Source organism: Alligator sinensis, unplaced genomic scaffold (assembly GCF_000455745.1).
Source record: "Alligator sinensis unplaced genomic scaffold, ASM45574v1 scaffold1012_1, whole genome shotgun sequence".
NCBI classification, from domain to species: Eukaryota; Metazoa; Chordata; order Crocodylia; family Alligatoridae; genus Alligator; species Alligator sinensis.
Window position 1 is genome coordinate 849,485 of NW_005842104.1, and position 17,926 is coordinate 867,410.

General features: G+C 42.5%; 1 protein-coding gene across 6 annotated transcripts in view; it reads left to right on the top strand.

Moving 5' to 3' along the window:
- LOC102375949 (glutathione S-transferase A4-like) overlaps positions 1-17,926 on the top strand; it is a 30,634-nt gene that overhangs the window by 7,684 nt on the left and 5,024 nt on the right. For 2 of the 6 annotated variants that reach the window (XM_025205113.1, XM_025205115.1), the window contains exons 3-7: positions 2,164-2,215; positions 3,968-4,100; positions 9,076-9,217; positions 9,753-9,884; positions 12,431-12,578. In XM_025205113.1, coding sequence (XP_025060898.1) covers positions 2,164-2,215; positions 3,968-4,100; positions 9,076-9,217; positions 9,753-9,884; positions 12,431-12,556 — 585 coding nt within the window. In that variant the 3' untranslated portion in view covers positions 12,557-12,578. Of the gene's footprint in view, positions 1-2,163; positions 2,216-3,967; positions 4,101-9,075; positions 9,218-9,752; positions 9,885-12,430; positions 12,869-17,926 lie in introns of those variants that run through there. The other 4 variants (XM_025205112.1, XM_025205118.1, XM_025205116.1 and 1 more) reach the window with 2 other exon arrangements.

The following is a 17,926-nucleotide window of genomic DNA, read 5'->3' on the forward strand; positions in this document are numbered from 1 at the left end:
AGCTGAGATTCCTTTCCTGATGGTCTGTGACAATGAGAATTCTTTACAAGAGCTAAGCATAGTTCCCTCTTTTCCAAATGCAGGGAAAAGTGACCAGTCCTGCCACATATATAAAATAATTTGGTGACTGAAGCACTTATCCAGGAAGTTATGGACTGGGGTTGAGAATACCTTTCTCAGTTTAAGGTTTAAACCAAGATTTCTAGTCTCCCCAAGGGCTGGGATGGGGCCACTGTCCACCCCTGAGCAAAGCAAGGAAGAGCGATAGCATGACCCTGTTGCCTAGCTGTTAAGGCATTCCCAGAAGAGGAGGAACTTCCTGTGTGTGGATTTAGGTGCCTGATTCTCAAAGTGTTGCCCAGGTCATTATCCATTGGTGGATAATGGATTATGAATAATGAATAATTGGGGGGGCATTGAGGGGCACATGCCCCGCCAGATTTCTGCACTGATGGCAGGGCACAGGCATGGGGCTGCAGTCTAGCTGGAGCCAGCACCCAGAAGCAGTAGGGGTGGCTGTGGTGTGCCCTCCCACTCTCAACACTTATAACTCATAACACTGCATAGGTTATGTCATTATCCATAGGGTCCATTGTTCTACATCTATTCAAAATGATGGCATTCTAAAGAGCTGGGCTCAGCTGAGAGTTTATTGTTTGTTTTTTCCCCCTACATTTACAGTCTATCCAAAATGCTTCTGCCTGTTTAAATGATATGTTTGATCACTCCCCTCTGCTTGATCGTTTCACTGTTTTTTCTTCGTCTCTCCGAAGGCATTTCACATTCCACTTGTGTCTACATTTCTACATTTTATTTTCTTACCTTGGTTCTAATTTATCAGCTTGTTATGACTTCACCCACCTTCCCTAACCCACTTAGCAAATATACTGTTCCTAGACGCACCATAATCTACTTCCTACTTGGGTTGATTCACAGTTAAGGAATTATGTTATCATAGTACAATCTTATGAATGTATTAAATAGTAAGCATTTAAGCTGTGGAAATAATGCAATTATTAAACATCTAGATGTGAGGGCCTGAGACTGCTGCCTTTTGAAGCTGATCCATGGTAGCGATGAGGGTTAAGAGTAAAAAATCTAAATAAAATGTTGAATGGGAATTTAGCACTAAGTAATTGGACACTAACATTCTTTATGTGGAAGATTAATGGGTGGAAAAGTTTTGTGACATACAAGAGATGCATCAGGTGTTTAAAAAGAAAAACTAAAAACAAGTATTGCTTACCCAATTTATAAACTGCCACTGATAAAAACTGAAAAGACTTGGGTTGAAACAAATTGTATACACTATGGACTACCATTGACAAAGAATGTCAAACTCCATTGAAATGAACATAGCCTTTTACTAGAAATAAATTTGGGCCAATGTATAGCCTTCCAACATGAACGATATCTTCTCTCTCCATAAGAAACTGGTGGCCAGGTTTATGGGTGGTGTAAAATGATATGGCTCCATTTAAGACAGACGAGCTACACTGATTCATTCTGAATTCAAGTACCTAATACAATCAAGGGTGGTAAAGAAGTACAGATCACTAACCTTTTTGGAAAAACCCTTGCATCAGCATCCTTATGAGGAAATTAAGGTGATGTTGTGTGATTTGCTTAAGGCCAGTGTACCACTAGCAGTCCAAGCAAAACCAAATATTCTGGCCTCCTGTGCTTTGCCATAGGCTGCCCTCTGCTTCCCATTCAGAAATAAAAGATCAAGAGGAGACACCTGTGGAGCAGATAAAGGTAAAGACATTTATTTTAGGAAAAGGCAAACGGTAAGAAAAATAAACGAATTGGAACACTGTGTGTGGTGATGAAAGCCTGATCTGACTGCAGTACAGCTTAGCAGAAGATACTTCGCACTGGCACCATTTACTATTACTGAAATGTTTTGTGAGGCTCTACTTAGAATAAAAAATTATAAGGGAAGTTTGACCTGATGAAGATTTGTCAGATATTCTAAACAATACTCCTTTCCACTGTGTACTTCTTCTTGGTGGTCCAGGCCACAAAGCTAGGGAGAGTCAGGGTGACTTCCTTACTTGTCTCATTTGTGAACTGGTGACATGAGGTTTTCTATTTTAACCCTGACCCATAATTCCCAACACATTGTATGTAACCTACCTTTCTATGTTCTTCCATTCCCAGTTTGTAGAAGAGTTTCTGGAAACAAGAGAACAGTATGAAAAGTTACTGCAGGGTAAGGCTACAGTGACTTGGCCAGTTTTCTTTATTTTAGGATTGCTGTAAGTGTATTATATTAGCAAGGTATGTCTAATATTGGTGGACCTAGGATAGCCTATGTCTTGTTCCCAGCTCCTGTAGAGGATAGAAGGGAGGGAGGGATGTAGAGATCAGCAGTTGGAAAGGGAGCATTTGCATTCTGGATACTTCTGGATGTATCATTCTCCTGGGACTAAGTCAACAAGCAGGGTAAGAGCACCCTCATTTAGAACAATCAAGACTTCTTGTAGAAACTAGGTGTGTCTACACGAGATGCTAAACACACAGTAGTGTGCTGGGCAAAAACCCATGCTGATACGCTACTATGCAGTAGTATTAGGCTTCTGCACAGTAAGCATCACTAAAAACCTGTGTGCCAGCACTACTGCACAGTAGTGCAAATTATTGTGCATTCATTTAGTACTTGCTTAACCAAGTACTAAACTTAATGCACTGTAACCACAGTGCATTAACGAATGTGTAGATGTGCCCACTGTGAACTAGAGCTGACTGGTTAAAATAGTTAAAATTAGAGAATAAAGAGGTATTTTAGTAGTTGCAGCAGCAGCTGGTGCTCTGATATGCTTGGTAACTGAGAGTCATGCTTTATATCAGGGGTGGGTAACCTGTGGCACATGTGCCACGAGTGGCATGGGCAACCTGTGTGACATGCAGCAGATTAGGGTGGGGATAGGCAGCATCGCGGCTGAGAGGGAAGAGAGCAGAAAACAGAGCAACAGATCAGGCAGGAGCACAGGCAGGGGAAGAAAATGGGAGCGGCGCTCCAGGAGCACATGGGACTTGGTTTTGGGCACTCCTGCCAAAAAGGTTGGCTCCCATGGGGTTATATTATGGGAATATAAAAGAGTATTTTCATAAAGAGTTAAGACATCTGTTAATAAAGGGTTACCTACTTAAATATCCAAAAGGTCATGTAGCAAAATTGTTCCAGCTTTAACTCCGATCCAGTTCCTCTATATCACTACAGGCTTGCTCACACGTAGCATTTAGTGCAACAGCTGCTACATGCTCTCCTTTTGAAGCTGCTCCAAGTGAATGTTTGCCTGTGCCCTAGATCAGGGTCAGCAGCGTATGGCCTGTGGGCTAGATTCAGCCTATGGAGCTATTAGATCCACCCCATGGAGCTGGGAGGCTTTGGTAGTATTCTGGAGGTGCAGAGCTTCCATTCTGCTGCAGCAAACAGGCAGGGAGAAGCGGTGGCAATAGCTGGGTCCTAGCACTGGCCTGTCTTTGACCCAAGCTGAGACATTCCAGCCTGCCACTAGAAAACACTGTCAAGTGCCTTGGTTGTTCATGGCCTCTAATAAAACCATCTCCTAATGTGATTTATAATCCTCAATAGCTCAAACTGCAACATACTTGGAACATTTCTCAGTACTGTATAAACTCTCCTTGATAAAATTGTGGCATAGTCTTTTTCAAGCATGTTAAAGATATCACTAATCCATTTTTGTTTAGCCAGATGCTCTTTCCCACAACCAGTAATAATACTTTATTAATTACACATTATACACTAGAATGTCAGTGTCTCTGCAATACATAAATATATTGGGACCCAGCTCTCATCTTGAAGCAGCATTGTGTACCTCATGGACATATATAGGTGAAGGTGTAGGACTAAAACAGTTGCCTACAAATTATGCCTCTTGGTTCCAGTGTGATGCTATAGGGTTTGAGTGACTTGATGCTATTTCTTTTCTTCCCAAAGATGGAGCCCTGTTGTTCCAACAAGTGCCCATGGTAGAAATCGATGGGATGAAGATGGTGCAGACCAGAGCCATTCTTGGCTACATAGCAGCAAAACACAACCTTTATGGGAAGAACCTGAAGGAGAGAGCCCTGTATGGTATTAATAACTCACTCTAATGCAAATGTGTTCATTCCAAAGTACACAAGTTTAAGATTAGGAAATGAAGATGACCCCTCTCGGGTCAAATGTTGGAGTGGTAGAATCCCATTTCCCAGATTTGGACAAGAACATCAGGTTAAATTTTTGTGCCATTGTTCCTTTATTGAGTGTGATAGGATTCAAAGATTCTAATGAAGTCAAGTGCCAAATTCTTACTGAGTTCAATGAGATTTGAGCAGCTTTGAAAAATTTCACTGTATGAGTTGGACATCTCATTTGGAAGATGACAGCCCCAGCAACTTAATGCTACTTGGCACAGTACAAAGAAAGACTCTACCTGTCATGTCCTGCAAGTTGCCCATTAGGGGTGCACACCTGCATTTGCAGGTGTGGAACCTAGGTATTTTAGTGTGGTTCTTTGCTCTCACAAACATTTTGTCTATGGCAAGCAAACTGTAGGATCAAGGTTCATGTAATCAATGCCGCTTTCTGCAGCATTTTTCCAAGAAAAAATTCTCTCACAAATAGCAACTAGCTAGGGCATTGTTTAGCTTGTGAGAACTGGCAATTCCAACCCAAAGGGTTGCATGTATTCTGTAACAGTTGCCCCTTTCCTTAATATACATATGTGAAACCTTATTACATATAGGGTAATATATATTGCCCTACATATTAATATCTCTTCCCTATATTATATATAGGAAAGAGAAAGAATAGAAGGAAATGTTGTGACAGAACAAAAGATATTAAATGTGTTGCCTTTTTATTCAGTAAGAAATATGATTCTATGAGTTAATGTACGATGCCCTCTAAAAATAGACAGACTTGAAGACTCTGTACAAATATTAATCAGTATTTCCTTACAAACATGATGAGAAGTGATGAGGTCAGTGCTCAGAGCAGACATTAACAAAAGATTCCTTTTTTTCCCCCTTCAAAGGTAAGTAGTTTAAAATAAACCTGGTGTCAGGCTGCAACCCCATGTCTCAACTGTATTCCTACAGGCATCCCTCTGGTCATTAGAAGAATTTCAAAACTGTTCTGAGAAAGAAATGCTGTAGGCATGCTGGAAGCATAACTCTTTCATCTTGAAGCCTTGATTTTAGTAAGAGAGAATCCTACATCTGTGTAGGGAGGCTGAACTAGATGATCCTTGAAATTCCTTCCAACTCTTTTGTTTGATAAAATTCATTTCCTTTTCCAGTGCTGGTAGGGCATAACAGAAAAAATGGATCACCCAGCATTCCAGCATACAGCCTAACAGCATTCCAGGGCAAAGTAGAGGTTCAACTGTTACAAGACTCAGTTAAGAATTAAAGGAGAGTAATGTAGTTCATTTCAATCAACATGGGCTTATCCAGCCTGGATCTTCAAAAATATCAAGTTAGTTTGACAAGTTACTTGACAAAGACAATAGCATCAGTATTACATTGCTATAAATCATGTAACACAGATACCACACAATGGCCACATCCCCATTAGCCGAGGTGTGCAGTTGCCACAGGGGAAAAAAGCAGCAGCGAAAGTTTGTGCTGCTGCTTTTTGCCCCAGTGCATGCCCTGCACATGGGGTTAGCATGGAGAAGAATGCTCTGGGTGGGGCTGGGAAAGCTGGGTCCAGCAACTGGGCTGTCCCTAGCAACCATACCTGGGGTCCTGGGGACCTCTCAGAGCTCCAGTGGCAGCAATCTGGGGGCGTGGAACCTGGCTGGCAGCCAGAGCATGGCTCTGGCTGGCCCGGCTCTGGTTTCAAGTGGCGCATGCTGCCGCCACATGTGCCAGCCTGCTTTTTCCTGGCACGGGTTTTTTGACACTGGAATCTCCCAGTGTAAAAAACACCTGCTGTACTGCAAATTAGCAGTGCGGTGCTAGAGCCCTGGGAGGCCCTCAGGACCCCAGATAAGGCTTTTGGGACCATCCCAGGGGCTGGCTTCAGTCTCTCCTACCCCACCTGGAGCATTTTTTCTCATGCTAACTCTACGTGTAGGGGCATGCAGCAAGGCAAAAAGCAGTGGCATAAATTTGTGCTGCTGTTTTTCTCTCTGATGGCAACCACATGCCCCTGCTCTTGGGGATGCATCCAATATGGTGCACACTACCTGGATTTAAAACTAGTTAAGTGAGAGGTATAGAAATGTGATTATAAATGGAGAATCATCACTGAGCATGTTTTTAATGAGCTCTCACCTCATTTGAATCTTGGCCTTTGTCCAACTCACATATTTATTAAATGATGATCCTTAACAAACAAAACAAAAATAATGTTAAAGCAATGTTGCATAGATGTTGGAGGCACAAATAATAACTAGGACTGTGACAGATCTGGATCAGTTGGCAAACTAAGTTCAAGGAAGCCTTCCAATTTGACCAAATAAAAGGTCCTAGAATCTATGGATAAAGAATGATGGACATGCTTATAGGATTAGAGGGGCTCCATCCTCTGGAGCAGTGGTGCTAAAAAGAATTGGCAGATGATTGCCTGAATACAAGTTTCTAGTGTGACATTGTCATTCAAAGGGCTAAAGGGATGCTTGGATGTAAAACAGTGGATTTTTTAATACGAAGGTCATATTACCCATGCATTAGTATTTGGCACTATTGCAACCTCTACTGGATAACACGATGTACTTTTGGTGTTTATGTATGAGTCATTTGATTCTAGATTCCACTTCTTGGCTCTGCTGCATAGGTAGGAGTAATTTAATGCCTGTACTAATGATTCAGATTCCCTCTTGTTGCTTGTCCTTTTCATCACACTAACTTGTACACCTATACCCACACTGTTCAGTATCATGCCTGCCCAAAGAATGTGGAAAGAATAGGAGCCTGTTTCTTCTCACCACAAGAGGGGCACAGAACACTACCTTATACTGTGGTTGCTAGTCTGTGTTTAGGTCCCTGCTGTCACATCCTGGGTTCTGCATGCTACCCATTCATGTTAAAGTTAGCACATCTCTACTTGCCTATGCTACAATCATGCCTCCATCTTCCTGGGTGGACACATCCACAGATAGTCCTCTCTCAGGAGTCTGAACCAAGGACAAGTGTTCCTTTGCCCTAGGGCCAATCACATGGACATAGGTTTCACTATATTTGACTATGTCTATCCAAGATGGAACTTGGAAAAGCCAGAAAAATGCTCATGTTGGAAAATGTCTACAGTCCTGACATGCCTTATGAGAAATTATATATATATATAGTCTGTAGAAGCTGGGAACTGTCTAATGTGGCAACAGAAAGGGAATTTGGGGCCCATTTGTAGAATCACCGTGTTTATCATAGAAAATAATGATCTATTTTGGTGTGTTTGCATGGCGTGAGCACAGAGCAGGTTGTGGAGAATCAGTGAGAGAGAGCATGGAGCAAGGTGAAGGGAAGATGGAAGATCCTATAAGATTCAAAATTATTTAAACTGGAACCTTTTCCCAGACCCATGCAATTGTCTCGAGTTTTTCTGTACTTGCTTTTCTAGCTACAGGCCAGTCTCTAATAGGTGCCAGAAGGGGGCAGTTCAGAACTGAGGCCAAAGAATCTCCTGTAGGATCCAGCAGTTGTTTTTCCATGCCCTGTGAAAGAGACAAAGCATAGTTAAATAGCTTTGCTGCCATCTGCAGTAGCAAGGATTCCTTCTCTATGTGCACAGGAGATATAATTCAGTCAGGTATGTTGGCCTAGAGGGAAAAAGAGGTATTAGCGAAACTACTGAGAGTGGGGGAATGGATATTGGTCCTTAACAGTCAAAATACATCTTGGTAGACTAGGGCTCTCCTCTGACATCTACAATAGTGCTGCTAAAGCTTATGTTGATAGGGTAATAGCAGAATAGAAACAACAGCATTGCTGTTTTATATATTATATACAAAATAACAGATGTAGGCAGGCAGATGAAACACTCCCCTTAGCAAGGCTCTTCATTTATATTAAAAATAATAAAAGCTGTGTCACAGGGTGCACAGGTGGGTGGTGAGTAATTTTGGGGGGAGAGGGGGGCATTGCTTACATGGATATTTCCCGAAACTGGACTTCATGTTTGGTTTCTGTCAACAACTAATAACAAGTTATGTTCATTTGTAAAATGTACATAAATGTAAGTGACATGGTGTTCAATATAAGATAGGCTTCATGTTTTTGAGTTTGCATAATAGGTCATCAAGTTGATTTATTGATATGTGCAACTGCTTTGATTAGTTAATAGCTAGTTCATATTAAGAAATCTTGTTGGGAGACACTGGGCCCATGCTAATATGCTAATGCACAGTAGTATTAGTCTACTGCGCATTAAGCGCCACACAAAGCATGCAATCATGCTAATGTGCAGTACGGCAGCCTACTGCACATTTATTTAGTACTTGATTATACAAGTACTAAATTTAATGCGTAGTAGGCACTGCACATTAATGAACATGTAGATGTGCCCATTGAGCAGTGTTAAACTCACACAATAGCCAGTTGCATTCTAAAGGAAAAAACACCTAAAGAGCTGCAGACTTTGGTAGAGGCTAGGGAGATTTGCTGACATGGGAAAAGGAAAATCTAGTATATTCCCTAAGAATAAGCAGCACAGCTGTATGAAGGACTTGGGGTTCTGGGGAACTCAGAGAGGACACACCTACATGTTCATTAATTTGCTGTAATTATGGCACATTACGTTCAGAACCTGTAATAACAGGTACTAATGTAGTGCTCCATAATTGGTGCTACTGTGCATTAGCACAGATTAACACTTTTTTGTGATGCTTAATGCACATTCAACTAAGTCTACTGTGCATTAGCACATTAGCTTGCTTTCTGCATGATGCATTAATGCACAGTAGACTTGGTCTAATGCGCATTTAGGTTTTGTGCAGACACACCCACAGTTTGTCATGAGTTGATTGATCACACAAAATTAAATTCTGTAAAAATCAGTTCAGTTATTCTAAGGAAGAATGAAAAGCTGAAAATATTGTTTTTCTCTGTTTTCTTCAGGATTGACATGTATGTGGAAGGGACAAGAGATCTGATGGACTTGATCAGGGTCCACCATAAATTTTCACCTGAGGAACAGGAGAAAAATCTGGCTTTAATAAATGAAAGGGCTACAGCCAGGTACTTCCCAGTTTATGAAAAGGTGATTCATGTTTTAAAGTTGTTTAATAATACTAGGAGGAAAGAAAGGACAGTTAACTGAATACATTTAATTAATTCAATATGGAGCTGGAGGCAGAGCTGGAACTGCTGCTGTTGCTGCTTGACCAGGGATGGGGCTGCTGCTGCCTGACAAGGGAGTCCAGGCAGCCAGGGGGACTATTTGGGGGACAGGGGTGGGGGGAAATGGGGGCAGCCAGCAGAGAGGGAAGCAGGAGGGGGTGGACCTTGCTCCCCCCTTGCCCCTCCCATTGCTTGCACCCAGGCACCACCGCATTGGATGGGGGGAAGAGGCAGGGAGGAGAACAAATTTAAGATGACTCTTCAATAAGTAGATTCTATACATGGAGAATTTTAACAATTTTATTATTTGGGTGTTGTGACCTCTGATAATATGGTAGATAACCTAACTATGTAAAAACCATTAAAACATAACTCATATTCATACTTGTCCTTAATATTTTTAATTGAATTTAACCATAGTATAATATTTGCAAAATTTCCCTTGTATTCTGTAGGTTTTAAAAGATCATGGAACAGAGTTTCTAGTTGGAAACCAACTCACCTGGGCAGATGTCCAACTGATTGAAGCTATACTGATGGTAGAAGAGAAAGTGTCCACAATTCTCTCCAAATTCCCACTATTACAGGTAAGGAATACCTGGACTCCAATGTAATCACTGTCAGCAGACTTTACTGTGCAACCTTAGTGCCTTCAAAATGACCACATTAAGACCAAGAGATAAAGGGGATGGTCCTGCTTTGAACAGAGGGTTGGACTAGATCAGTGGTTCTCAACTTTTTGCATACCAGGACCCATTTGCCAAGATCAATGGCTTGTCCTGACCTACACCCCATGGCCCTGCTGGTGCCTGACCCAGAGTCCCCTGCCCCCCTGGGCCATGCTGGGCCCCTCACTCCTGACCTGCAGTCCCCTGCCCCCACCACAACCCTGCAGGAGGGTGCCCTGGCTGCCCCCATCCCGCTTGGGCCAAAGCACAAGCAGTGAGGGCTGCCTTTGTTCCAATCCCTGAGCAGCAAGTGTGGGTCCCTTTATGGTTGGGCACTGGCCCTGGACCACTGGCCCAGGCACACAGCTCCCCGCTGCAAACTGCCCCCATCCCCTTCTCCCTTCTCCCTACTCCCTCTGCCCTGTCACAGCCCTGTGCCCAGTCACCTTCCCCAGCACTTGCAGGCACACACCCCAGCCCTCTGGACAGTCCCCTGGACCTCCAACCCCCCGCACCTTATACACTTACCTGTTTCCAGCAGCTGGGGCTGCTCCCATGCTTGCAGATGCATGTGTGCCTGCTGCCTCCAATCATCCCAAGCAGTCCCTTGCAGGCTGCCAATCTGCAAGGGGAAACTCGCACGTTCATGGATTTTCCTGGGACTTGCTTGTGACCCTTTCAAATATTCTTGCAACTCACTTTTGGGTCACCACCCACCAGTTGAAAAACACTGGACTAGATGACCTCCTGGGGTCACTTCCAAACCTCATTTTCTATGATTCTATAATGTTTGTTTTGTTTCATTGTCATTAGAAGACAAGGAAATGCACAGCTGGGCTAATGCTATTCACCATTCATTTCATATGTAAGCTGAAGTGAAAACCAGTTCACTCAGAAATTAGACTAACCATGTTTTATGTATGCAGTCCCTGTAAGAGAGAAGGTCAAAAGCCTCTCTTCCCCCTGTCTCATAACAAAAGAACAAGGATATTACAATTAAATTAAGAGGTGACAAATTCAAAATTAATTATGTAACTAAAATGCTTTAACACAAGGCATAATTAGACTGTGGAACTTTTTGCTCTGAAAGGTCATTTAAACAAGAACTAGAAATATTGAAAAAGGAATTGGACATTTATATAGATAGCAACTCCATCTAGAATTATAATAGCTAATATTCATAATTCTTGAAAAATATTACATCTCAAATTTCAGGGCATAGGCAACTATAACTGTTAGAAACAAGAATGAGCTCTAATAAGTGGAAAAAATTCTTCTGTGGCAGTCCACTGAAGCCTTCCTGCGAAGTGTTTGGTTCCAGCCATTGTTGGAGAGAATGCTGAAATAAATGGACCTTGAGTCTCATCCAGTATGACAGTTTCTGTATACTACCCTTTGAAGGCAATATATTCTCCAGCCCATGGGCAAGTCCAGAACAGAGGCAAAGAGGCTCTAGACACACCCCAGTCAGTTGTGTGGTGCATGTACCTTGCGCTTTTTGAGCTGACTGGCATGTCAGTGAAGCTCTTAGCAGAGCTCTGCCTGTCTCCTGTACTTACCAGCTGAACCATCTAAGCTCTGACCAGGACCCCCTGCTTTTGCACAGATGTGGAGCCTGGGGGGGGGGGGGGGGGGGGGGGGATGCAGGGGAATCCAGTGGTAGGGGAAAAGGCAGGTTTAAGCGATTCACCTCCTGGGCACTAGAGCTGCATAAAAGCAAGGGCTGCAGCCAGATCCTGCACCAATCAATGAGTAAATACAGAGGGTGCCTATCAGGGTTTGCAGGGCAGGTATTTTAATTAGAGCGTTTCCTGGAGATCCAGTCTACTTAAAATGTTTTACCATTATGCATATTAAGCCCCCACAGGTTTAAAAAATGATCGTGGGATGCTTTATCTAAACCTCACTTACCGAGGTTTAGATAAAGTGCCCCAGCAGCTATTTTTAAACCCATACATGTGACAATGAGGCCATGCTGAAGCATTCTAATTAGAATGCGGAGCAAACTTGATTAATCGAGTCTGCTCTGACACATTTTAATTAGAATATGAAGCAGCACATGTATAGGCAGCCTGAGAGTGCAGGGCACATGGGGAGCTACAGCAGGAGGTATGCTGACTTGCCACTGAACTCAGAGAGTTCATTGCCCTTTCTCTGCACAGCTGAAAGGAGAGGGTGCAGTGGCATTGCTATCCCTTCTTAGCATCTGTCCCTGCCCCTGTCTTCTGGAGATATTGGACAATGAAAGGCACAAATGGCTAGAAAGAACAACATTTTAAAAAGAAATATTATTACGTTAAAAATTGTTTCCTATCTCCATATCTACTTGGAAAAGAATGGGATAGATGCATCTCTCATCCAGAATCTCATTAACTGGAGCTCAGCCAGATTCCAGACATTTATCTTAAATAGTTTTTGCAAAAAATGTCAATGATTCTTCAAAGTTTTACTATTTCCCATTTTAGGATTTTAAAACAAGAATATGTAACATCCCTACAATTAAGAAGTTTCTGCAACCTGGCAGCCAGAGGAAACCACCACCTGATGAAAGTTATGTAGTGACTGCAAACAGAGTTTTCAATAGAAAATAAAAGCTGGGTTCCATTTACTGAGGTGATTCAGTGAAATGATCCGTTGGGAAGGGAGAGTTTTGTAATTAGCAGTGTACAGAATGGACACTTAAATGCAGATGTCAAATGAAAGCATACAAAATAGTCTTTTAAAAAGCATGTTTGAAAGAGAAATCCACAGCCAGAACATTATTCACAAATACTATTTGAAACTATAACATGCTGTGAAAAACATGTTGGATAAAGTTAGATTAGTAAATAAATAACTTTAAAAATGGAAAAATATATTCAGATTTGAATAAATGATGTCTCATTGCTCTTGTTTCAATGCAACTTTTTATGATGATTTTAAAAGCTAAGCCAATAGAAGAGAGAGGAAATATTTTATACTTTAATATGGGATCAAAATATATATTGAAAAACTGGGAATCTTCAAATTCCGCTAGAATAGAAAGACTAGGAATTGAACTGGGTTAGACAAGAAAAAATGGAATAAACCTAATTTTGGTCTATCACGGATTTTTTATAGAGATAATTTTACCTCAGAAAATATATATTTTTTAAAAAGCATCCAATCCTCAAACATTTTGAAAAATAGTAAAAATATGACATCACATTTTTAAATCAAATCAACAACCAAGCCAATCTCACTTTTCCAATATTTTGCTATTTTTCATTAAAGTTGTTTTTCCCTCTATTGAAAATTGGGAAATGTTTGTGAATATTAATTATAACAATGTACACAGCTGCTATCCCTGTTATGTTACAGACTTAGAAGGAACTCTGCCACACACCATAAACTAACTAGCAGGGTAAATGTTTCTTCTATAAATCACATCAAAACAGGTGTTTGTTACTGAGGTCATTATGTCACTGTTTTACATTGTCCTCAGAAGCTTGCTAAGTTGTCCAGGGAGTATCAGCCCACCCAACTTTGATCCTGCAGCAAGCAATACCTTGTACCCCATCCTTAGAGATGGGAAGGATATTTGATCAGGTGAACAAGCTGCCCAGCTCCCTACCAGGCTGTTTGGTGCTTTTTGACCATCAGAGGCAGGTACAAAAAGAATTCCTTGGACTTCTCCAAGGCAACACCTTGTAAGAAGTGTACACAGCAACACATGGGAGCTTTACGTACCAGCTTTGCTTTCCACCTCTCTTGCTCTGTGCATTGTAAATAAATTTATCCTTGTCAACAGGACCCGAATAAGGTTTATTCACCTCTTGAATCCCACTTGTGCCCTTTCAAAGCACTTCAGACCTCAAGCCCAAGAATCCGAACTGTAATACACATTTAATAAAAGAAACTTGTCACCCTCAATACTGTAGAGCAGTGGTTTTCAACCTTTTTTCATTTGCAGACCCCTACACATTTTTAATGAAATAATGGACCCCTTTGAATTGTAAGTGTGGGTATTCACATACTTTTGATTGATCCCAGTCATCTTTCACAGACCCCTTAGGCCTGTTTAAGAAGTTCTTGGAGCACCTGGCCCTTGCTGTGCAACAGCTTGGTTTCAGTCTATGAGTAGTTCTCATTCCTATGATTTCCCTGGTGCCTGCTTCTGCTTTCCTGCCCAGGTATCTAGTCCCTGAACTTCAGAACCCCAGTTTAACTTTGGCTCACTTCCTGGCATCCACTTTTGGTAACCCCTCTTACTCAGTGTGTGAATCCCAGTTTGACTTCAGCTTTCACCTTGATTAGGGTCACTGGTAACACCCTGGCTCTAACCACTAAGCCTAATCCATCTGTGGACCCTGACAGATCTATCATCTTAAAAAGAGATCAAGCAAGAGACCAGAAGCCCTAGCAGAAAGCAGGATTGCCCTAAGAAAGGTAGATTAGTAGACTGGCCATTAAAAAGAGAGATGATTGTTAACTCCTGTGAAGAACGATTGGTCATGAACTCAGACCATTGACTCCCTAAACTGCCTGAATAGTAATACCAAAGCTGCTACACTGTGGAGCAGTGAAAGGTACTTCTATCTCGGGCAAAAAATAGGCTTCCCTGATTATTTTTCAGGAGCAAAGGTGTGTGCTGTATGCAAGAAAATATGGTAAATTATAACTTAAAAATAAACTAAAGGATTTGGCATATTTGTGAATCTGAATGGTTTTAGAATCACCTCACAAAAGGCTGTGATGGAAAATTAAATAACCACAGGACAAAGGGAAAATGTTGTTTCAGAATGAAACATGATTCAGCAATAGTAATTAAGAACAAGACATCTACTCCGAGGAATGCAGAGAAGATAAATGTGGGCTACCACTGAGCTTGGCCTCCAAACTACAGTTACTTAATGATTTGCATGAGGGAATGGGGAAGGAATGAGTGAAAACTTTTGTTGACTGCATTGCAAAAGTTATGGACTAACAGTTCCCAGGCATCATTGGTGCCTCATTTGCACTGAATTGGAACAGTACTCTCCTTTCTCATCTGCCCTCGTGCCAGGCATGGGCCAGTTGGCATCCTTCCTCCTTCCCCGTTTCTATAGCCTTATATTTACCTTCACCATAGCTTTATTTTGTTCATTTTTCTCCAGTCTTCACTTCTTTTCTTCTTTCTTTCTATTTCCACACTGATCAAAGTCCTTTGAGTATGTATGTTGCCAGGGGAATTCTGTTCTTAAAGCTCTGAGGACCAGTACAAAGAATAGGTATTAGGTGCATCAGTGGAAAGCCCAGTCGAGTCAAGAGGAGGGAAAAAAAAGAGTTTTAATCACATATGTCTTCCCCTCCCCCCACCCTGCTTAAATGGAGGTAAATCACTACTGGTACTGTAGGATAATATCAGTTTGGAGCAACATATTTGACATGCACTTTATCTAGTCTGCCAGCTACATTCCCACACTCTTTGCCTCCTTCTCTAATCCAAGTACTCTGCCTGCATGTGCCTTATTCACTTCTCTAGGTGACCACATGTCACCTACTAGCGTACCTTCTGGTGTGCAGTCAGGTTCTTACTGTTCTTAGATGCTCTGGGAATCACCCCAGCTTCATCTTTCTACATGCACGTTAACCTTTATACCATCAAGAATTCCCTGTCCTGCCTCCAGCACCTGGACCCATGAAGAAGTCCTCAACCTGCTGTTGCTATTGGTGAGGGCAAAAGCCTGGAGGAAATAAGTCACCAGAACACCAAGCCATAACCACACAGATAGGAGTGAGGGAATACCACTGTGACAGCTTGCAATGCTGGTCCAAGGCCAGGGACTTAAAGGGGTGTATAAGTAGGTGAGAGAAATCAACGGCTGCTCAGGCACTAGGTGAACTATGTTTCCTTCCAAGAAGGAGCTGGAGAGGATCTTGGTGGAGAAGGCCAAGCACTGAGCTGTATTTCATTGCTGATAAAGGGGATAACCTGAGGAGTTCATGCATGATGAGATGCAGGAAAGCTGGGACTTGTTTGGCCAGCCAGGAGCTGGTGGCTCAGCTACTCACCCTGATCTAGGAACTCAACTCCCACTGGTTTTTGCCAGCCAGCTAGCTACCCTCAGCAGTGCTCTTGGCTACAGGAGGGATGAGGAGGGATATAACGGTAAGCATGCACACATTTTCACATTCATATTGGAGCATGCCCAGGTGTGGCTAATCAGCATTTATTTGTTGCCTGTGCTGCATGTTGCCACCCTGGGCAGATGCGAGAATGCACCTCCTGTTTTCTGCTCTTCTGTCCTTCATGGTCTAGCCTCCTTCTGTGAACCCAAAATGGTGGTTTTTTCCAACAATGTCTCTCAGTCTCCTTCCCCAACCTTCCCGAGCTGCTATTTCTATTCTCCTAGATGAGCCTAGTCTGCTTTCCCCTCTCCTGCCTTTAACTTTGCATATGTTGTTTGCATCCCCTCCCTCAAACCACTCCACAATTTTTACTTGTTTCTCTATTTGCAACCTCCTGCCCCCACTAGGTTCTGGATATACTAAATTCAAATTCTCTCTCACACAATGAACTCATGTTGGGGGAGGAGGATGTTATAGGAAATGCCCTGGCAACTATGAGTGAAGTTATATATTACACTTAGATCAGAAGTGTCAAACATATGGCTCATGGGCTGGATCTGGCCCGTGGGTCAATGAACAGACTCCATGTTCTAGCTGTGGCCCAGCATGTTACATGTTACAGCCACATGCTGGCCACAGGCCTCGCTATGCACGCAGCACACGGAGCTGGTACAGGATGTGTACTGCCTGATCAGGGTTGCACGTGGTGCAGAGGGCCTAGGCCGTGGGCCACATGTGGCACCTTGGATTGAGCCCCTGTGCTGCTTGCAGTGCCGGATCCAGCCTGTGCACCACAGGCAGTGCATGCCCCATGCTGTGCCATGTGCACAGACAGCCCTGGGGCTGATTTGTGCTGAATGCTGCATGCAAGCTGGACCTGGTGCTATGGATACTACACAGGGGGTCAGTGCAAGCTTGGCATACAGACCAGACAGCACATGGAGCCAGATTAGGTTTGAATCCCCTGACTGAAACCATACTGAATCTGTGCAATGTTAAGCAGTGTTAAAGTTAGAGGGTATTTATACACATACATTTGTCTGCTCCAACATGCCGGATCTCCAGCACATTGGAGTGAATCCCAGTCTGCTCCACATGCGAGCTAACGTCCCTGGCACTGCATTGCATGTGCTCGTATAAATGGCGAAATACACATTAGCGCTGAAAAAATGATGGTGCTATACTTTTGAACTAAAATACCTTTGATGTGTTTTAGTTCGAAAGCATGCTGCTGCCATTTTCTCAGTGCTGATGCACATTTTGCCATTTATACAAATGCCCAGAATGTGCTGTGAGCAGTCAAGGGTGACTACTATGTCAAGGGTGACTACTATTTCTTGCAAACTAGGAGCTAGGATACCTGGGCTTTATCTCTGTTTTGTAGGGGTGGCTGTGAGTGATATATCTTGGGATTTTAGAAGACTGGAAATTGCTCTTTATCTCTATGGAGCACACTGAAGGTACCATAACATGAGGTAGGCAGTACAGCCCAGAGTTAGCCTATTTTAGTTGATGATTAATTTTGAATGCTCAAATAGCACTAAGCATGAGGTAATGAGTTTTAATGTGCAGATGCTTGTATTTTAAGGGCCTTTAGTATGGTCTAAGTATAACCTGTAACTTCACCCTGTTATGCTTTAGAAGTCACTCAGAAGCCACAACAGCTAAAATCCTGTAGAAGAATGTACAGCCCAGAGTCTGGAGTAAGTTTGCTTGGGACACAGTGAGACAAAAAATGCTATAGTATAGTCCCAAATGTAATAAGTTCAATGAACACTTCTTGCCCGTTCCCCAGAAAATGGCTATCCAGTCTTTCACCCAGAACTGTTGAAAGCCCCATTCTAATGAAAACCAGTAATGTGCACCCAGCAGACTTCCCCTAAGTTGGAAAG